At 38.6% G+C, this 22,984-nt stretch overlaps 2 protein-coding genes across 2 annotated transcripts in view; one reads left to right on the forward strand and one right to left on the reverse strand.

Annotated features, from left to right (window-relative positions):
- Window positions 1-3,339: 3,339 nt before the first annotated feature.
- cdkn2c (cyclin-dependent kinase inhibitor 2C (p18, inhibits CDK4)) lies at window positions 3,340-17,127 on the reverse strand. The gene is made up of 4 exons (XM_054790084.1): window positions 16,936-17,127; window positions 16,084-16,219; window positions 14,818-15,156; window positions 3,340-3,559 (listed from the first exon to the last, which is right to left on the reverse strand). The coding sequence occupies exons 2-3, from the start codon at window positions 16,216-16,218 to the stop codon at window positions 14,839-14,841; spliced, it is 453 nt and encodes a 150-aa protein (XP_054646059.1). The 5' UTR covers window position 16,219; window positions 16,936-17,127; the 3' UTR covers window positions 3,340-3,559; window positions 14,818-14,838.
- Window positions 17,128-20,836: 3,709 nt separating this feature from the next.
- faf1 (Fas (TNFRSF6) associated factor 1) overlaps window positions 20,837-22,984 on the forward strand; it is a 96,373-nt gene continuing 94,225 nt past the window's right edge. The window contains exon 1 of the mRNA XM_054789366.1: window positions 20,837-21,099. Coding sequence (XP_054645341.1) covers window positions 21,040-21,099 — 60 coding nt within the window. The 5' untranslated portion in view covers window positions 20,837-21,039. The remainder of the gene's footprint in view (window positions 21,100-22,984) is intronic.

A 22,984-nucleotide genomic window follows, 5' to 3' on the forward strand; every position in this document is an offset into this window, starting at 1 on the left:
GGGTTGTACCCACGTTTGTGAGTTACGTTTATACAGTATTGTGCAAAGGTCTCACTATCTTTTAAAGCAAAATAGATTTCCACAAAATGGCATATATAATATTATAATAACGAATAACAACTAATTGCATTTTGGTGAGGATCAGGATAAAGGTGCAAACTATTTTCACAGTTTTGAGTCACGGTTGACACTTTTATGCCGCATTGGATCGACTCTTACACTGCAAAAACTATTAAATATCAGAAAGAAAAAAACAGCAATGGAGGCGTATTCACTCCCACACATTTACCAGAGAGGAGACTGGGGGCAGCTGCAGCTAAGTGGAGACTTTTTTTTGTCATTTTATATATCGAATCATTTCTAGTCATGTATCCTGTTAAAATAATACAGAGATGGTGAATCTCCTGGTTTTGACGGTGGAAGAGTCAACAGAGCTGAGTAGAGGCGTTGAGGTACCGTGCGGCGGACACGGGTAATATTATGGCATCGCTAGAACTGTCCAGACTGAGAGACTGATAATGATGTAATCATCCTCCATAAACCAGGAAGTAGCCCGGCAACTAGCATACACAAAAAGTACGTGTTTTGTCCGTGGTGGAGGTCCACACTCCACAAGAGTATTTTGCACAATACTGTATGTGTATGCAATCTATAATCATTCTTCTATAACACAATGACACTCGGAGCTCACTTCAACTTGAGCCGTGGTGCAGCTGATAGTGGTGCTTTTATTATTTAGTCCCGGAAAAATGACTCACGGGCACAATGAAACAGCTGCATACCAAGTTTCCTAACTTTGGGCCCCCGTTTATTTATTTGAAATGGCCGAGCTGACAAGTAGAAGGTTCTGTGTGTTTGCCGTGTTTGTGTGAGGATCCTTGTTAGATGTTTCCTCGTTCCAATATGCTGAGCGTATTATAATAAATATACACTGCAACTGAGCAACTGCTGTGTGTATATTTTCACTTTCACTTTGTCACTGCTTGGAGCTAAAACCAAGATCACAATGCTTTTCCGTGTCTTCCAACTGTATTTTGTGGTGAAAAACAATATCAATCATGTGGTGGAATTTGAGTGTGACCCATCATGACTTGATACTGTGTGTCTTTCGCCACTGCCTCATACACAAACTTGTTTTTTTTGCGGGAACTAAAGGGGTTGTATTGCTTTTCGTATCAGGAAACTTCCCATAGGACGCTTAAAGTGAACATCCGATTGAGGAGCAGAACATAAAACTCCATGTGGGTATGTATGATTACCACAATCTCTGTTCACCCATGCAGGTAAAAGGAGGAAAACGTGTTAAATTGAGCGAAGTCTGTCACTATGCACGGTCATTCTAGACACGTGCTGTGGGTGGAGTAACCCGAACATGAGCAGGCGCGGACATAGAGGGGGGTGTGGCCTGGTGGACGCATATGCCAGAATGCAACCGAGACGGTGAAACATTACATTGCACTTGAGGTTTGCTACCTACCATCTATTCATAGGACGGAGTATTAAGGCCATATTGGAAAAAAAAAACAATAATCTGAGATTTATAGAATAAAGTCGTAAATTTACGAGAAAAAAAGTCGTAAATTTACAAGGAAACAAAGTCGTAATATTACCTTCACTCGACTCTGAAGGTCACATATGTCCTCCCTTTTCATAGCTGTCTCAGGCAATGCCTGTTACGATGGAGTATTAAAATAATCTCAGCTTTCGAGAGTAAAGTTGTAAATTTACATTAATAACGAGGGAAATTTAGGAGAAAAAAACGTGTAATGTTACAAGAATAAAGTAGTAAATTTATGAAAATAAAGTCGTGCATTTACGAGAAAAAAACTTGTAACTATGTTCCAGGCATTGCCTGAGACAGCCATGAAAAGTGGGGACTTATGTGACCTTTGGCCTTGGGCATGTGGAGGGGGCGGTATAAGGAAGGTGGAAGTGGGAAGGCCATGCTAATCTGTTTGTGCTCAACTGCTCTGTTTTGCGCCACGTTATAAATAAAAGCTTGACTGAAGCAAGAGGAACGTTTCCTTCCTTCCTGAAGAGCTAGGCTCTATTTACCCTTTGACACGTATGACACGACAGTATCCATCATTTCCGGACAGCACCCCAAAAATGACGTCTGCTCCGTAGCTGGTATTGCTGCTGTCAAAAAAAAAAAAAAAAAAAAAAGAATTTTTTTTTTTACCCCCTCTATATGAGGACAGTAGTGACAAAAGCCCCTTCCAGCTCACACACGCCCCCACCCCCTCAGGATGAAGCGAGTACTGCAAGCACCTCCACATGACATTTCTGTGTACAGTGTTCCCTCGTTTATCGCGGGGGATAGGTTCCCAAAATAGCCCACAATAAGTGAAATCTGAGAAGTAACCAACTTCTCTCTTGTTTAAACATTCTCAAAGAAGTTCAAACTTTTGTTTGAATTTTAACGACGGACCTACAGGTAGCACACAAGAAATGATTAAGACTCTCACGTGTATTTTTCTCCTGTGACCGTGCCTTTTCGTCCTGGCGCCGTAGCATTTTTGTATCCTTGGTAAAACATACTGCTGCAGTCCTTCGAACCAAAGATTCATTTACAAGCTAACAAGCAAGCTAGCGGTGACACAGGAGACACTCACGGCGGCACAAAGGAGATTGATTGACAGTGGTCTACAGCCAATCAGGACGCAGACAACAATGGGCGGTACAGACAGACGAGCGAGGGAAGAGAGACACTCAACTTCCCACAATGCAATGCTTCTTAAAAGGCCAGGCTTGGACTGTAACAGTTCATAAGCTGTAATTAAAAAAATAAAAGGTCTAAAAGGTCTCCACATGGAGATGCCCAATGGAGTTTCAAACTCAGGTCTTCCCGATCTCCTGACTGTGTGGCCGACATGCTAACCACTCGGCCACCGTGCGGCCGCTATAGAAAGTCCTAGTGTATCAGAAACGTTTGTGCAACATTGTATTATGACAAACCGAAACTGGCGGGCACCATGAGCCTGCTCCGTGTGCACTCACTCGGTAGGCAAGGCTTGCCCAATAAGTCGCGGTCGCCTCATCTTAGGTTTCTGCCCTGTATTTGATGAGGAAATGTGCAAATTCAGAAATTTTTCCTACAAAAAGGTTAAAAAAAATTGGAATCATACAGAAAATGTATGTATAATGCAGTTGAATGGACTAAATTATTCATATTTATTGTATATTATCATGATTCATTTTTTAAGTTTGCATCATGAGGCAGGGGGCCGCACGGTGGCCTAGTGGTTAGCAAGTTGGCCACACAGTCCTGAGATCGGGAAGATCTATTGGAAAAACAAAAAACAACTAAAACATGAACTTTTTGTCCAAAAACAGTGCCTTTTTATTTTTATGGAATTTTGTGACATGCAAATGGAACAGAATAGTAATTTAATACCTAAAGATAAAAATGATAAAAAGGTTTCCTTCCAATACATTTAAATTCCCCATCCCTTTATGGGACATGTTTTCAGCTGAAGATACATGTGTTAGCAGCAGAGCAGAAACAAGCAAAAAGATGGGGTTGCGATGATCCACATGATGTCTTCATCAGAGTCTTCTATCAAGAGGAAAAAGCCAGAGGTCAATGAAGGGAAAGGTCAGTGAAATGATGAATTGAGAATTGCTGCACGTGTATTCTTTTGGGGGGAAAGAAAACTACAATTACAAAGAACTGCAGTGGACATGTTGAAGTATGAACACTTTCACTCCATCCAGGACAATGAGTCCACTCTCATTCAGCCAATCCCGTCTTGAGCTGCGTGCAGCATAGGAAGCCCATATAAGGCTAACTCCGCCCACTCGTTTTCCTTTAGGCCTTGAACATATTTTCATGACTCGCCAGTAGCTTTCTTCTTTTAATCTTCTTTAAGTGAATATCTGGAGGTCCTTATTCAGCAAAGGCACCGCACGGAGAGTGTTGTGTTTAAAGTGCTTACAGCAAGCATCATTACACCACCCCATATGATCATCACGTGGGTCTAAGTAAGGCGTTTTAAGATTGTTATTCTGTGAATGGTTCATGTAAGTTTACATGAAGCATTCAAAAAAATAACATTTACACATGATATAGTTGCTCAATTAATACTAATGCATTGACAGTATTATAAGTGTGAGAGACACGGGAAATTAAATGGAAATGAATAAGCACGACCAATACAAGGTTGCTTTAACGGTTTCTTTTTTAACTGGATTTGTTTTTATTGATTCTCTTTCTGCAAAAGCCAAATCTAAATACCAGAATAAACGGGATCAACGAACAATTAGACACGATGGCGAGACGTAAGATGTATTCGTTTAACCATACTTTTCAGCCTTACCGTATTGACAATACGTTTTGCGCCTTGCCGTAATTTAAAACCCCACCGAGAGCCTTATTTAACTACATTAGCGCCAAAATATGAACAGCGGCTGTTAGTGTGATGCAGAGTAATCTATACCACCACATTAATAAAGCCAATGTTACTTTAATACCTCTTCGACAGCAGTTTAAAAGACGGATATTCCGTACGTGCTTTACGTTGCGCAACGACCTTCGAAATGTACATAATAAATGCAGTATTCTATCGTGTCGTGTTCGTGCGTTGCAATTACGTGAACATTAAAAATCAAACATGGCTTGACAAGTGTTTCCTCGCTCGTATATCGGCGTATGGAACCGAAATGCATTTAAAAGACATTAGTTTGAAAAAGTGTGTTGAGACGTAGCCATTAATGCTCGTAAATTGCCGTTTTATACACGGGGCCTAAAGTCCTCCATGGCGCCAAGAAGAACTGCAACAATTCCAAATCATTGTCACGTGCGGCCATGCATGTAGACTGAAGAAGCCAACGTTTACGATAACGATATTATTATGCAACCGATTGATTGGAAACATTAGTAAAACAGTTGAAAGTCATCTCAAAATTCAGTGGTTCTTGTGTATTAAATATGCATGCAGCAGGGGTGTCCAAACCTTTTCCAGGGAGGGCCACATATTGACAAATGAAAGGATGCAAAGGCCTCGTGGGTATTTTGGAAAGCAATGTAGATATGCAAAGAAGTTAGATATATTTCAAGACAAAAAATGCATCTCAGCTTTGTGATAAAAGCCCATCATCAGTACGGACGTTGCTCCTTTTTCCCCCCTTTTTTGCTGTTTTTATTTTTTAATTTTCCATATTTCTTCTTTTGGTAACATTATTCTCATGTTATTACTTTTTCCAGGACCTAATTCTCAAAAAGTAACTTTATTCTTTTTGTTTGTATTTCTTTTTTTAAATATTTCAACTCTGTGCCACTAAAATGATATTATTTTTCCTCATAATATTGTGAGTTTATTTGCTTAAAATGTAGACTTTTTACTTGTTACAATACAATTTGTTTCTGTTAATATTTTGATGTTATGCTCGTAAAAATACAGCAGATGTTTTCATTATTGCTGTTTTTTTTAAATTATCCAACTGTTTCAACTTTCTTCTTGTAAATTTTCATCTCATAATTATGTCTTTATTCCCATATTTTGACTTTATTCTCATAACGTAACTTTTTCTGCAACCTAAGTTTCCAAAAATGACAACATTATTTGTTTTGTTTTTCATAATATTATGACTTCAACAAAAATAACTTTTTTTTTTCATATTTAAATTTTTCCCGATAATATTAAATATCAGGAAATTACGACTTTTTCTTGTTACGTATTCTATTAATATTTGGACTTTATTCTTGTAAAATTCCTGCTGATTTATCAATTTTTGCTTTTTTTTTTTTGTTTTAGTCATATGTTCAGAATGTGCCGGTGGCCACAAATGGCCCCCAGGCTGCACTTTGGACACCTCTAGGTTAACGCGTGTGCTCACGCTACTAAGTACTCCTAATTCCAAGAATAAAGAAATGTGGCTGCTCTGAAACTGTGCAAGTGCCAATGTCATTTACAGTGGGGACAATTGTCGTCAAAAGATATTTGAGGGTGAATATTTTTGTGGCACTGTATAATATTTTTATATTCCAATACACGCATTTAAAGCCAGCCTTTTACCACGTATTTGTGTCATTTCCAGCCATTTGATACCCATTCACCAAAGAAAATTCACTTTCATTCAAAATTGAGCCAAGGTATGAACAACACTTTGGTCTTACCTTGTATAGTGGGTAGATAGAAAGTGAGCTCATTTCTGTTCAAATACCGAAAAGAGCCCATCATGAATGTTTTTGAAATGTTTTTAAAAGAATAATGTCAATAATATCCCGTATCACAGCACTGAGAAAAGGGGAAAGAGTAAAAAACATATTTAAAAAATACGTGTAAAATAAGATGAATAAGATACAAAACCTAAAATTAATTCAATGTTGAAGCGCATTTTGCTTTAATGCCAGCATTCAGGTTTTTTGGGTAGACCCTGGGGTGCCCATTAAGTCGATCCAAGGTAGTTTTGCATAAACGTTGCTTTGTAGATGCCACATGACATCAGTCAGCTGACAATACCCTCCTGATTTGATTAATTGGAAAATGTGTCCATTACTGAAACCTTTTGAATACGTTGCCTTGACTTTGGCTGCATTGTCTTTTGCATCATCATTTTCATTTCTTGTGTATCGGTAATGCGTGATAGCAAATGCTAACTGGACATAATACATGAACTGTGCTTCCTAATGCACACTACGGGTTTTGACTGACATACAGTATTACCAGCACTCAGGTGATGTACGCAACTATTGAGGAATTATGTATGTGTTGTTATCTTTATTGCCACACTGAACTTAATTGTGAATTATTAAATGTTATCAAGTACTTTGAATTCATGTAAACTTTGAAACTGAATGTGAAATACTAATGATTGGGATTTAGGCTTACGTACAGGGTCGGATTTAATATAGATGCTATATGTCTTATAGTAAGAGGTAGATCATATTGCCTTGTAACCTGCATGCTGAAAGAGTGTGTATGTACACATGTTCATGTTTTTAACTGCATTTAGAGTAGGTCTAGGCTCGAGTTGGGGCCCTGTGCTCTGCCTTTCATGAATGACTCTTAATGCTCTCCACTTAAGAGACCTGATTTAAAAAACGCTGTTGTCATGTGAACTAAAGGAGTGGTCAAAACAGCAAGATTTAAATGTTTCTTTAATCACATTATATCATGTTAAAAGCTGCTAAAGTTTAAAAAAACAACCACAAAACAAACAGAAATCAAGCGCAAGTGTCGCAGAAGGATATGAGAGTTGAAAAGAAATAGCTCAGTTTCGGTTTCGGTGTGGTAATGTCACGCAAAACGGTCATTGTTTCCATAATGACACACATTACAGTAACTGTGAGACATATTCCCTCCAGCATGTGTCCTAGGTCTGCCCCGGGGCCTTCTCCCAGCTGGGCATGCCCAGGACACCTCACCAGGGAGGTGTGTGGGAGCCATCTGGTCTAGATGCCAGGGCCACCTCAACTGGCTCCTCTCAATGTGAAGGAGCAGCGGCTCTACCCTGAGCCCCCCCTCCCCCCGTATGACCGAGCTCCTCATCCTATCTCTTAGGGTGAGTCCAGTCCCCCTACAGAGGAAACTCATTTCAGCCGCTTGTATCTGCAATTTCGTTCATTCGTTCATTCTGAGCCATCTCATTAATTATATTTTTCATTTGCTCACTGATATTTTCCTTAGTTTTTTTCTCTTCTTCAAGGGTGGTGCACAAGGCAACATTATCCTCCAATAGTGCCTTGATATCATCCTGTAGAATGTTGATATCATTGCATAATGCTCTATTTTCTTTTATAAGGTTTTTAACCTCCTTAAGAGCAACGAACAAGGCAGCATTATCTTCCAATAATGCCTTGATATCATCCTGCAGAACCCTGACATCCTTACATAATGCTCTATTTTCTTCCATAGGGCTTATAGCCTCCTTAAGAGCAGTGTGCAAGGCAGCATTGTCTTCCAATGATGCCTTGATATCATCCTGCAGAACCCTGATATCATTGCATAATTGTCTATTTTCTTCCATAGGGTTTTTAACCTCCTTAAGAGCAGCGCACAAGGCAACATTTTGATCTTCCAACTCCTAAGTTTCCTCTCTTAGTGCCTTGGTATCCTTGCTCAGTGCTCTATTTTCTCTATTTCTCTAATGTAACTTCATCACGGGTCCCCATGAGCATATCGCAGATGATGTCATTCTGTGTTTGTACGTCATGAATCCGTGATTACAGACACTTAAAATCTTGTTTTGTTTGTGATTGCAGACACCTAAATTCTCACTCTGCTTGTGCTGGAGTTCGCTCTTGTATCTCATTCATCTCCTTGTTCTAGGTGTGTCATTTTTGCTCTAGAGAATGTTTTCAAATTCTGAAACAATTTTTTCATTCGAGGCGTTGTCCTCCTCATCGGACAGCCAGACTGACCCTATTTTTCATTTTGAATCCGTATTTCCAGGGCCCGCATTTCGCTTTGTGGTTGCAACCGGTTTGAACTTCAGCAGTTAGCTAGCAGCTATCAGCACTTGTAGCAAGTTTATTTCAAGGAATCTGTACCTCTCGCCGATCCGAGTTAAAGTTGAGGGAGTCAGCAAGCAGTTCTTGATCTTGTGTTTGTGACGTGTAGTCAGGAAAGCACTCGCTATGATATAAGTCTGCATATTAATTTAATACCAAAATCAAGGGGAACGTTTTAACAAACATGATAAACCAGTTTCCAAAGTGCAAAAATACATACAACCAGCAATGAAGCGTCTTTTTCGGGGGAATCCCCACTCTCTGATCCAGACACGCACACACAGGCTGCATTCCAATAGACATGAAATAACACCAATACAGTCATCATTTAACTACCATTATTCATTGTTTACACCGGATTGCACAACTATTATGCTACAGGGACTCTCAACGGCCACTAGCTAGCGAGCTAACCAGTCAGCCTCGAATTTATTTCTTCTAAACTTAAGAAAGGGTTTCAAACGGAGTGAGGAAGAAGGACAAGGTCAGACTCAAAACACCCACATCAAGAACTGCGGCGGAGTATTAGGGCCACTTTGAAAAAACTAACAAATCGGAGACTTTGAGAATAAAGTCGTAAACTTACGAGAAAAAATGTTGCACGATTACGAGAAAAAAGTCGTGATATTACGAGAATAAAGTCGTACATTTATGCGGGAAAAAAGTCGTAAATTTGCGAGAATAAAGTTGTAAATTTACAAGAAAAAAAAACTTAATTTACGGGAATAAAGTCATAAATTTGCGAGAATAAAGATGTAATATTACGTGTCATACGTGTCAGAGGGAAAATAGAGCATAGCTATAATTTTCCTCTTGCTTCAGGCAAGCTTTTATTTATAGCTTGACAGCTGCAAAACAGAGCAGTTGAACACAAATTAGCATGTCTAGCCCTTCTCACTTCCGCCTTCCTTACCCCGCCCCCTGCACATGCCCAAGGCCAGGGTCACATAAGTTCCCCCTTTTCATAGCTGTCCCTGAGTATTAAAATGTGAGACTTCGAGTATGAAGTCGTAAATTTACGAGAATTTTACATAAAGTGACGACTTTTTTTTTGTTCTCGTAAATTTGCAAGAAAATAAAAAAAGTTATATAATTACGAGAAAAAATCATATTAGCTTTGCCCAAGGCCAAAGGTCACATAAGTCCCCCCTTTTCATAGCTGTCTCTGGCAGTGCCTGTTACGACGGAGTGTTAAAATAATGTTAGATTTCAAGTACAAAGTGGCGAATTTACAAGAATAAAGTCATACAGTAAATTTACAAGAAAAAACTCTGAACTTTATGTGACAGGCATTGCCTGAGACAGCTAGGAAAAGGGGGGACTTATGTGACCTTTGGCCTTGGGCATGTGGAGTTGGCGGGGTAAGGAAGCCACATGCTAATCTGTTTGTGCTCGATTGCTCTGTTTTGCTGCCACGTTATACTGTAAATAAAAGCTTGCCTGAAGCAAGAGGAAAGTTTCCTTCCTTCCTGAAGAGCGACAGTATCTGACAAGTATGATACGATGACACGTAATATTATGACTTTATTCTCGTAAATGTACGACTTTATTCTCGTAAATTACGATTTTTTTCTTGTTAATTTATGACTGTTCTCGTAATATTACAACTTTTTTCCTCGTAAATTTACGACTTTATTCTCGTAAATTACGATTTTTTTCTTGTAAATTTATGACTTTGTTCTCATAATATTACAACTTTTTTTTCTCGTAAATGTACGACTTTATTCTCGTAATGTTACGACGTTTTTTCTTGTAAATTTACGACTTCGTTCTCGTAATATTACAAATTATTTTCTCATAAATTTACAAGTTCATTCTCATAATATTACCACTTTTTTCTTGGAAATTTACAACTTTTTCTCCAAATCTCAGATTATTATTTCTTCAATGTGGGCCTCATACTCCTCATAAACAACAGAAGAAAGCAAAGTCAAAAACAAAAACAAGTATGTATTGTACAGTATATTTGTATTTATATATATTATCTTATATTTTATATATTTAGGATTAATAAAGTACTACCTAACCTAACCTAACGTTAGCTATCTATTGAATGCATAGCCTACCCTCCATCCATCTTTTTCTATGCCTCTTATCCTAATTAGGGTCGCAAGAGTATGCTGGAGCCTATCCCTGCTGACTTCGGGCGAGAGGCGGGGTACACCCTAGATTGGTCGCCAGCCAATCGCAGTATAGGCTATGCTATGTTAACAAAAGCATGACTGCAAATTGTTGATCGCCTATAGAGAGTCCTTTGTGTGTGTGGACGTGCTACGGAAATCTACGCGAATACTAGACAGCCTGGAGTGACCAAACTAAATAGACATTTTTGGGGTACTATATGATTTTTGAATCAAAAATATATTGGTAACATATGCTAGCCGGTAGTGTTGTTCTTATATTTTTTTGGTTGACAAAAAACGTAATTTTGAGCCATCTGCTTACAATCCCTTTAACAAAACCGACAATTCACCGACCAGACCACCATGGCACTGAAACGCTCACTAAACAGATGGACTTTCTATTTGAAATTAGAGCGTATACTTCACGGTAACTTCTTCCTCTTAACCTTCCTCTGTTTTCATCACATCATCGTAACCATATTACACCATTGTATACTGAAAATTCTCGAGTCTAAACCACACAATCACTTCTTAGTAATACACTATGATATTGTGTCAATTTCCTCCTGTGATTACTCATATTTTCTACTGGGTTTTCATATATACGCTTGCATTCAAAATGATTCAACCCGTATTATAAATTATGTTCATTTTCAGTATTTTGCAATCAATCTAAATAGCTCAACACATCTAATATTGCATATAGTTCACTTTTCTATTTTAATTGGCAATCTATTACAATTGTGTAGTGTTTTAAAATAAATTGAATTCGCTATGGGGTTGAATACTTTTTGAGTGCATCTAACATAAATATTGCGTATATAATTGACTTTGGCTTGTGTTGATGAGTATACAAACATGCTATCTAAGCTATATCTGGCCTATACTTCAATTTAAAGGTGCTGTTTGTCACGGTTAGATACTGGTTGCTACTTAGCTAGCTAGCTAGTCTCCTGAAATGTATTGTAAAAGACAGGTCCTGTTTGTTCATAATATACATAATATACACATACAGTACATATGAATAAAATACTGTATAATAATGATAGCGCAGCCAGGAATTCTGGGTGTTATGAAAAAAAAAAGACATTGTAACTTACCTTTATGCTGATTTAATAAGTCTGTATTAAACGGACTGAAATGTTTATGAAGAAGTAATAAAATGATAAACGGTGGCTAAATTATATAAACGTCATTAACGACACTCCCACTTTTTTAAGCTGAACGACAATGTAACTTTAGTGCCACGGGGGAATCTTCGTTTGGTAAAAATGAACAGTAATTAACGGTAATTACTGTTTGTGCAATTGTGGCAAGCTTTTATTTACAGTATAACGTGGCAGCAAAACAGAGCAATCGAGCACAAACAGATTAGCATGTCTAGCCCTTCTCACTTTCTTACCTGCCCCCTGCACATGCCCAAGGCCAGGGTCACATAAGTTCCCCCTTTTCATAGCTGTCTCAGGCAATGCCCGTTACGACGGAGTATTAAAATGTGAGATTTCGAGTATGAAGTCATAAAAATATGACAATAATGTTGTAAATTTCCGAGAATTAAGTCATACATCTACGTAAAGAAGTTGTACATTTACAAAAAAAGTCGTCAATTTACGAGAATAGTCGTAAATTGACGAGTTTTTTTTGTTCTCGTAAATTTGCAAGAAAATAAAAAAAGTCGTACAATTACGAGAAAAAAAGTCATCATATTAGCTTTGCCCAAGGCCAAAGGTCACATAAGTCCCCCCTTTTCATAGCTGTCTCTGGCAGTGCCTGTTACGACGGAGTGTTAAAATAATGTTAGATTTCAAGTACAAAGTTGCGAATTTACGAGAATAAAGTCATACAGTAAATTTACAAGAAAAACTATGAACTTTATGTGACAGGCATTGCCTGAGACAGGTAGGAAAAGGGGAGACTTATGTGACCTTTGGCCTTGGGCATGTGGAGGTGGCGGGGTAAGGAAGCCACATGCTAATCTGTTTGTGCTCGATTGCTCTGTTTTGCTGCCACGTTATACTGTAAATAAAAGCTTGCCTGAAGCAAGAGGAAAGTTTCCTTCCTTCCTGAAGAGCGACAGTATCTGACAAGTATGATACGATGACACGTAATATTATGACTTTATTCTCGTAAATGTACGACTTTATTCTCGTAAATTACGATTTTTTTCCTCGTAAATTTACGACTTTATTCTCGTAAATTACGATTTTTTTCTTGTAAATTTATGACTGTTCTCGTAATATTACAACTTTTTTTCCTCGTAAATTTACGCCTTTATTCTCGTAAATTATGATTTTTTTCTTGTTAATTTATGACTGTTCTCGTAATATTACAACTTTTTTCCTCGTAAATTTACGACTTTATTCTCGTAAATTACGATTTTTTTCTTGTAAATTTATGACTTTGTTCTCATAATATTACAACTTTTTTTTCTCGTAAATGTACGACTTTATTCTCGTAATGTTACGACTTTTTTTCTTGTAACTTTACGACTTCGTTCTCGTAATATTACAAATTATTTTCTCATAAATTTACAAGTTCATTCTCATAATATTACCACTTTTTTCTTGGAAATGTACAACTTTTTCTCCAAATCTCAGATTATTATTTCTTCAATGTGGGCCTCATACTCCTCATAAACAACAAAAGAAAGCAAAGTCAAAAACAAAAACAAGTATGTATTGTACAGTATATTTGTATTTATATATATTATCTTATATTTTATATATTTAGGATTAATAAAGTACTACCTAACCTAACCTAACATTAGCTATCTATTGAATGCATAGCCTATCCTCCATCCATCTTTTTCTATGCCTCTTATCCTAATTAGGGTCGCAAGAGTATGCTGGAGCCTATCCCTGCTGACTTCGGGCGAGAGGCGGGGTACACCCTAGATTGGTCGCCAGCCAATCGCAGTATAGGCTATGCTATGTTAACAAAAGCATGACTGCAAATTGTTGATCGCCTATAGAGAGTCCTTTGTGTGTGTGGATGTGCTACGGAAATCTACGCGAATACTAGACAGCCTGGAGTGACCAAACTAAATAGACATTTTTGGGGTACTATATGATTTTTGAATCAAAAATATATTGCTAACATATGCTAGCCGGTAGTGTTGTTCTTATATTTTTTTGGTTGACAAAAAACGTAATTTTGAGCCATCTGCTTACAATCCCTTTAACAAAACCGACAATTCACCGACCAGACCACGATGGCACTGAAACGCTCACTAAACAGATGGACTTTCTATTTGAAATTAGAGCGTATACTTCACGGTAACTTCTTCCTCTTAACCTTCCTCTGTTTTCATCACATCATCGTAACCATATTACACCATTGTATACTGAAAATTCTCGAGTCTAAACCACACAATCACTTCTTAGTAATACACTATGATATTGTGTCAATTTCCTCCTGTGATTACTCATATTTTCTACTGGGTTTTCATATATACGCTTGCATTCAAAATGGTTCAACCCGTATTATAAATTATGTTCATTTTCAGTATTTTGCAATCAATCTAAATAGCTCAACACATCTAATATTGCATATAGTTCACTTTTCTATTTTAATTGGCAATCTATTACAATTGTGTAGTGTTTTCAAATAAATTGAATTCGCTATGGGGTTGAATACTTTTTGAGTGCATCTAACATAAATATTGCATATATAATTGACTTTGGCTTGTGTTGATGAGTATACAAACATGCTATCTAAGCTATATCTGGCCTATACTTCAATTTAAAGGTGCTGTTTGTCACGGTTAGATACTGGTTGCTACTTAGCTAGCTAGCTAGTCTCCTGAAATGTATTGTGAAGGACAGGTCCTGTTTGTTCATAATATACATAATATACACATACAGTACATATGAATAAAATACTGTATAATAATAATAGCGCAGCCAGGAATTCTGGGTGTTATGGAAAAAATGACATTGTAACTTACCTTTTTGCTGATTTAATAAGTCTGTATTAAACGGACTGAAATATTTATGAAGAAGAAATAAAATGATAAACGGTGGCTAAATTATATAAACGTCATTAACGTAATTAACGACACTCCCACTTTTTTAAGCCGAACGACAATGTAGCTTTAGTGCATAGTGGAATCTTCTTCGCTTGATAAAAATGAACGGTAATTAACGGTAATTACTGTTTGTGCAATTGTGGAGTATAATGTAGTGTTCATTTTGTGTTAATGGTTAATTTGAACATGTCAATCACAGAAAAGCCACACACCTGACCGCAGGTAGAGGTGGATCACCCGTGAAGGAGCGCCAACTGTGCGGCTGTATGACCGTCACGGTTCACCTTCATGGGCTCCGAGGTGACCGCCGTGAGGACCCGGACCAGTTCTCCGTGGCCCCCCTTCGCGGCTAGGTGCAGCGGGAGGTTCCCACGCTCGTCCGCGAGGTTGACGTCCGCTCCGTGGGCCAGCAACACCAGCACAGTGTCCAGGAAGCCTTCGCGCGCGGCGTCGTGGGTGACAGTGAGGCCGAGGACCGGGTCGCGGAGGTTGGGGTCAGCTCCGGCCGACAGGAGGGCTTCGACGACCGCAGTGCTGCCCAACTTGACCACCTATGAAGGGGTGAGACAATACAATACATAATAAATCAGTAGGTCTAAAATGACGGAGCCAGTGAGCATAATAAAATATCAGGAAAAAACTTTTAAAAACATTAAATTAAAAAGACCAAATGGCAAAAAAAGTGTTAAAAAAACCCCAAAATATCCCTTACATATGTAATATCATATCTGTGATAATTACAGTTGCAACAATTAATTGATGAATTGATGATTAATCCATTATCCAATTAATTACAACTATTTGTTGACATTTTTTAAAAATGTAAATATCCTCTGATTTCAGCTTCTCAAATGTATTTTTTTACTTCCCTTAGTCACCTATGAAAGCAGACCTATTATCTTTGTGTTTTAAAACAAGCTATTCACACACATCAACTTTGACTTTGGAAAACTGTGATCCACATTTTTGCCTCTTTTCTGATATGTTGTGGACCAAACCACTAACTGTGTTTGGTTCATACTGATTTGGTCCGTCTCGGGCCTAACCGATACTCACATAATCAAAACAAGCTTCAGATTAATCGACTAAGAAAATAATCGGTAGTTGCAGCCGTAATAATAATAGATCTTTGTTGTATTTTGAATATCTATCTGTCTATCCAAGCAGGGAGAGGGCGTGAGAGGCCTTTATTGTGCAAGGCCACCATTTCCTCACCCAACACAACCATCTTGCTTCCTTATCTCCCTTTTCTTATCTTATTTGTATTTTATTTACACCCTAGCTCGATTGTCTTTAATGTATTGCACTCACATATGAAAAAAATGTATTATCAATCATGTTAAAACGTATTGTACAGATCAAGTTAAGCCTTAAATAGCCTTAAATATATGCACAGTATACATGTATGTGTAGTTTAAATGATACAAAGGAAATGGCAATGTGCTGTTATAAGATTTATTTGAAGATTTACTACTAACCTGTAATGCAGTTCTTTTGAAAGTATTCCTTCCATTAACAGCAGATCCATTTTGCAGCAAGAGCAAAACCTCAGGTAAATTTCCTCGAGCAGAGGCATTGCAGAGGCTATCGGCTGGTGGAAAAATGTCAGCCATTCTTTAAATAGATAAATAAAAAACAGGCAGCAGACAGGAGGACTAAGATTGAGCTGTGTGCACTTTGAAAGAATAAAATGGCCAACATTGGAAAAGCAGAACTCCGCCCCTACATTATATATTTGACCTATCATGGCTGTTTTCTGCAAAAGTAGTGGATAATGATAGGTAGATGGACAATGGCTGCACAACCTAACTGGCCTATCAGTAAGGATCAATAAATGCGTCACGTCATGTTTAATGGTTTGGTCATTATAATAGACGTACTGGTTTGGTATCATAATAACATTAGAAGGTATGTTCAGTGGATTAGCAGCACATTATTGTGTTTTTGTTACTGTATATTTTGTTACATTGCCCCTATAAACAAAAACGTGAGCAGCTACATTAAACAATTACAGCTGTAAGTACACTTCAGTACAGTATAATAACATTAGGAATATTCAGCCGGTGAGCAACACATTAACAGCTATTTGTGTTCATGTGGCCTATATGACAACATATAGGCTGCTGATGCTACTTGTGCCTGTTTAAATATGCACACTTAAGATTACTCTTGATCGCTATGAATAGCCATGATAACAGGTCAAGTCAAACCAGGGAATAAAAAGTGAGACATAAAAATTGAATGATTGCAAAAAAATACATCTGGAAAAAAAGGACTATAAAAAAGTAAATGGCTGCGATGATGTAGTTGAATAAAGTGACGCCACTTACGGTCATTTCCCGCTCGTTTTCAAAAAAGCCGCTGCTGCTGCAAAAAGACAGAGGTTTGCGGTGCAAACATCTCACACAAAGATGAGATAATAAATCAAGCTCACGTCGTGCCTAATACTAATGCCCAAACAATGTCATCTAAAATCACAAATGAGGTCCTTTTTAGGCTACGATAATGTTGGATTATGTCTCTGTCGACCCAACAGTTAGGCAGGGCGAACGTTTTTTTTCCCCATTTACCTCCCATAAAAGAATTGTCATGATTGGATGATATGTTTAAGGAGAAGGAGGCGGGAGCTTCCTCTAAAAGAAACACAGCGCCATGCCTTGTGACGAGCGTCATAAAATGTCCGCTTGTTTGAGGCGGTTTGTACTTGTCACATCCTTTTCACCAACCAAGACACTCCTTTTTTTTCGTCTTTAATTTTCTGTCGAGGGGCGAGGAACAAGTGTCTTCGCTTTTCTTGCAGTCTGCTTCTCTCTAGCGGTCACGTGCAGTACTGACTTTTTCAAAGGCATTGGAGTATAGCTACCGTCAAGATAAAAACGTATTGATTGAAAGATACAATGGGCAAATAAAACATAAAAAAATCAAAAAACCAGGAAACTTAGACAGATAGATTGCTCACAAACAATATACACCAAAAAGTCAGTAACGTACCTCAGTGTCAGTCATACTAGTGTTATTAAAAACTCAGCTGGAGCCGTTAGTCTTTTAGCAGCAGGAATGAAGGGTCTCCTGAACCTCTCTGTTCTGCAGCGAAGACAGATGAGCCTGTTATTGCGGCTGCTTCTCTGAGCTGCAAAATTCTCATGCACACGGTGTCTGCAGAAGATGGCCTGCATCAGACACCTTTTCTTAGATCTCCACCAACTCCCCCACTGAGACCACTCTCCCACCCATTGCAGACAAACACTTTCTGATCATCTTGTGAAGCCTGTTACAAGCCTGCACAGTAATGCTGTTCACCCAACAATCACCATCAAAGAACAATGCCCTGGCCAGAACAGACTCAGTGCATATGATTTCATTTTTCTAAATAAAATGTCTGCTCTGTCCTTGCCTTAAGCCTATAATGGAACTAGAATCGTCATGTTCCTGCTTGTTTGTCTTGCTGCTTGCAGTGCCTTTTTTGGTAGCTCCTGGGTGAGCCACCTGCCACTCACCTGCTTTACATCTGAGGCCTATTGCTAATCAGGCCTTTATCCGCACGCAGTTTGCCGCACTCTAATGCTGGACTGTCTTTCATGCTGTGCCATTTGTACCATAATCTTATTCTTTGCCATGACCTGCCCTGACCTGCCTAACCAGTTAGCTGTCTAGTTCTTAAGTTGTACTTGGTATTTTTGTGGCTTCGTACTCAGCATGTGCTGTGATTTTTTGCAACCTTTTGTTGCAGGCACCTTTTGTTCACCTTTTGTTTGAATTCACATGTATCATGCTCCTTTTGTTCGAGTAAGCTTTGCTAATTTTCTTATTCCACACTGTGTCTGTCTGCTTTCGGGTCCAAAACTACAGTTGTGCCGCCTCTTGTGACAAGGACACTGTCATTAAGTTTTCCATCCATCCATTTTCTATGCCGGTTATCCTCACTACGGTCGCGGGGTTATGCTGACTTTGGGTGAGAGGCAGGGTACACCCTGGACTGGACGCCAGTGAATCGCAGGACACATATAGACAAACAACCATTCACACCATGTTTTTGGACTGTGGGAGTTCATCATTAAGTTTTGGCATTGTAAATGGGGATTTTTTTGTATATAGTTTTTATTATCATTATTAGAATTGTTATATGTTGTTAAGGTTTTTATGAAAATTACATATATGCAGTAGCATTAGAGTCCAAGCACCAAGCGATAGTGGTGCAAAGACCCACTTGAAACTGCTCTTTATTATTATTAATCTATGACTTTCCTTGCATTTTTCACGGCCTTAACGTGCATGAAAACTCACCAAAGTTTGTGTCAGATCTGGTGAAATTTTTGATATTTTAGGGGTCCCAAACACAAATTGCAAAAACTCACTTACTAGTGCCCCCTTTCAATTAGCTCCTGCCACTCGTCTTCCTGATCTTCACAAAACTGGGTGGAGCTGGCTATCATGAAAGGACGCACAAAAAAGTAGCTAGAACCCATGTTCGAAAACAAATAGGAAGTCGGCCATTTTTGTGCGAAAACCAGGGGTCATACTTTGACGAACTCTTCCTCTTGACCAAATGAACCCAAATGATGGTCCTCGCTGTTAACCATCAAACTGTCTTTACTTCACTGCAGATGCTCCGATCTCCTCCACCACTGATATGAGAGTTAAGGGTCAGGGTCTGATCTGGCTGCATGTTGATATCGACTCCAATGGCGCCACCAACTGGAGGAAATGTCTAACTATTGTAACTACTTTCGCCATGGTCCAACTGTCTCAAAAATTGTTGTGGGGTGTTGGGGCATAGGACAGGACATGGCCACCTTGACACTAATGTCGCCCCTCTCATTTGAAAATGATAACTGTCATAACTACCTCCTAAACTGTCCGATCATCTCGAAATGATATGTTGGGGCATAGGACAGGACTGCATAACCACCTTGACACCTTGGGAAATTCTACCGTCATAACTACCTTCCAGATGCTCTGATCCATTTTATATGGTCGCTAAAGTCACAATGTATGCATTGACCCCAGTGTCATCCACTACTGATGGAGGTTTAGGTGGGCATCGCTCATGTGGTAGAGCGTTCGTCTCTCATCCTCCGTCCTCCTGTGATTGCCCAAGTGTCCTTGGGCAAGATACTGAACCCCATGATGCCATGTCCATCTATCCATTTTCTGTACCGCTTCTCCTCATTAGGGTCGCGGGGGTATGCTGTATTCTATCCCACAGGGCACATATCGACAAACAACCATTCACACTCACATTCATACCTATGGACAATTTAGAGTCTCCAATTAACCTAACATGCATGTTTTTGGAACCCACGCATGCACGGGGAGAACATACAAACTCCACACAGAAACGGAGATTCGAACCCAGGTCTTCCTGATCTCCTGAGTGTCACTGTGGCCAACATGCTAGCCGCTAGACCACTGTGCGGCCCCCTGATGCTGTGTCATCAGTCGGTAAATATGTTAACAGTGCGTACAAGTGGTACAAGTGAAAGACCATTTATAACGGTCATAACAAGGTCGGATTGTCTCCAAATTTGTTTATGGTGGATTCGGTTGTCCTCCAGTCAGTAGTGTGTGTATGCATAGACTCAATTAGTGCACCCTATTGGCTAATTAGTATGCATATGAACATTCTGCTCGAGATGCCCCTTTCCTTCAAACTAGGGATACTGGCATTGAGTCCTGCGTCCCTGCATGCCCGCCGACTTGCGTGAACCCCGTGTTGTGTGGGAGTGTGACGACCCGTTCATCACTGCTTGCAGCTTTAATTATTATTATTATTATTATTATTGTTATGTCATTTTTTATATTATATATTTCTATATTTATTCATACTTTAGTACTGTAAATCAGAAATATTCCTTTTCAACAATACTAGTCATGTTTTCATTAAAATAGTAAGAGATAATTCCTAAACAATATTATTATTATTTTATTATTATTGTTATTTAATATATTATTAACTTATTTTACAATACATTTAACTGTCTATTTGTTGCATTTTTACCGTTTTATACTGTAGAAAATGTGACATGTTCATTTACAACAATTATGTCTGAATAAAATGTATTATTGTAATAATAAAACAATACTTTATGATGCCTATGATGACTATTGTTTATTATTTTATTGTATATTACTATAATATTCTATTTTTATTTTAAAATGTTATTCAAACTACACTACACTATACAAGTGCTATTTTGCAGCATTTGTCATTACTTTACGTCAGCTGCCGTAAAGCGTCAAACAGTAACGCTACTTTGTAGAATGACTGCCTGAAGCAGCTAAATCCCAAATAAACGTAAATATCTTCCGTTCGCAAGCCTCCAAAGGGTTGTCACGTCTATGTGAAGCATTCCATTCCTCTTTAGTATCCTCTTGTGAAACGAGCAAGCGACGAGAGCCCGTAGAAGCAGCGTTGCTTTTAGCCAGTCATTGCCATGGCCTCCGACAGCGGCGACAGCAACATGGACAGAGAGATGATTCTGGCGGATTTTCAGGTGTGTCTCCCGTGTGTAACTTAATGGTTGCTTGCAAGAGTTTGTTGTTGTCAGTATGTCAACATTGGAGCCAAGTGGCTTTATAGACAGCAGACCTAGACTCAGTTTTGCTTTCTGTTGCTAGCATAGTGAGCTAACAAACTGACAGCTTGCTAACGGATGGCTGTTATTAGCATGGAGCTGTCTCGCTTGTCAACAACAGTCGAGCAAATGTGCTCACATAAACACTTCACCAGTCGAGTTTATTGTGAAATTTGTATTTGCTAGTTTTAACGACATTTAGTGGTTTAAAAGAAGAGCTCTTCATAACGGATTACATTTCTCCACTCCACACACATGACGATCTTACCGTGTAACACAGTGTGAAGTAATGCGCTTTGAAGTAAAACTAATTTGTCATAGCACAAAGAATCAAATGAAGTCAAACTTCACTTTGAGTAACGTCCACAGCGCTGACATGGTCTTCAAATTTTGTTGTAGAGTTTGTGATGATAATGTCTTAACATGTTGTAATTTTCCACATTTAACTTTAAATCAGTCATTGTAGACCAAACATATCAGCAACTGGCGGCCCTTGTGTATGATTAATCGGGCCCTGGTATTATTTTCCAATTTTAAGCATTTAAAAGTTAATCATTAAAAATCAAGATGACTTACTACCGCCCACCAGCCTGGGGGATTCGTAGCTTGTACCGCTGCTCAAGAGACGCTCAGGATGAGCTTGAGAAGAACAAAAGTTATTAATTCAGATGAAGATAATACAATGGTTTGTTGACAAGCCCATATGTTTGGAGACATTATGAACGACAAAAGACTTTACCTTTCAGGCGCTACTTCAACACACATAACACCTGTGATGCTGTTGTAGCTTAATTCAGTTAATGCCTTACTCAATACCTAATGGTAAATACCTGAGTACTGCATGGATTAGCTTTGTCTTTAAATGCATATATAAAAAATTATTTTTAGCCTTTGAACAAAGTGAAAAAAATGTTAGTCCCCATATGGATAAAATCAATATTTTTATTAGTATTATTTTAACCAAAGCGCAAAGTGCATCACTGTACTGTTTACCGAAAACTAAATGAGGCCATCAAATGATGTTTTGGGCTTGCTTTGCTGCTTCTGGTACCGAATGCCTTGACTGTGTGCAGGGCATCATGGATGTGAAGACTATCAAAGAATTTTAGGGCACAATGTAGGGCTCCGTGTGAGAAAGCTGGGTCTCCGTGAGAGGTCATGGGTCTTACAGCAGGAAATTGACCAAAGCACACTTGAAAAAGCACCCAAAAATGGCTTAAGACATAGCATTGGAGAGTTTTGAAGTGGCCAGATCAAAATCTCGTAGAACACCTGTGAAGAGACCTCAAAACAGCAGTTGGGAAGGGGAACTCTTCAAATCTGAGAGACCTAGGGCAGTTAGCAAAAGATGTGTAAGAAACTTGTTGATGGTTACAGGAAGCGATTGATTTCAGTTATTTCTTCCAAAAGGTGTGCTACCAAATATTAAGATGAGTGCCAATAATTTTGCCCAGTCTTTTTCAGTTCTGTGTGTAATGATCAGATTTGGCTTTTTTTTCTCAGCCTTTTTTGTGTTGTTCCAATGCAAATAAAAGAAATAAACGTGAATACCGAAGCATTTGGAATTGCTACAATCTTCTGGGAGAAGTGGTGCAGTATTTGAAAGAAGCATAGGGGTGCTAATGTTTTTGGCAATGTATGTATTTATTTAATAATCATCAGGCTGATAGGAGGAAAATAGCACCTTTATCATTGTTGATACCGGCTTTTGTCGGCTAGTAAACAAACCATGGAGTCATGTTTTCATTGTTTTGTTCTATCTGCTAATCTTCTAATCATATCTTCTAAGGCCACTTTGAAACAA

Source organism: Dunckerocampus dactyliophorus, chromosome 10 (assembly GCF_027744805.1).
Source record: "Dunckerocampus dactyliophorus isolate RoL2022-P2 chromosome 10, RoL_Ddac_1.1, whole genome shotgun sequence".
Taxonomy (NCBI): domain Eukaryota; kingdom Metazoa; phylum Chordata; class Actinopteri; order Syngnathiformes; family Syngnathidae; genus Dunckerocampus; species Dunckerocampus dactyliophorus.

What these genes read in the sequence shown, in the direction of transcription:
- cdkn2c (XM_054790084.1), bottom strand. Translation starts at nt 16,218, where the DNA reads ATGGCTGACATTTTTCCACCAGCCGATAGCCTCTGCAATGCCTCTGCT. An exon ending in TCAAAAGAACTGCATTACAG is followed by an intron (nt 15,157 to 16,083) that starts GTTAGTAGTAAA and finishes ACCCCTTCATAG; the next exon opens with GTGGTCAAGTTGGGCAGCAC.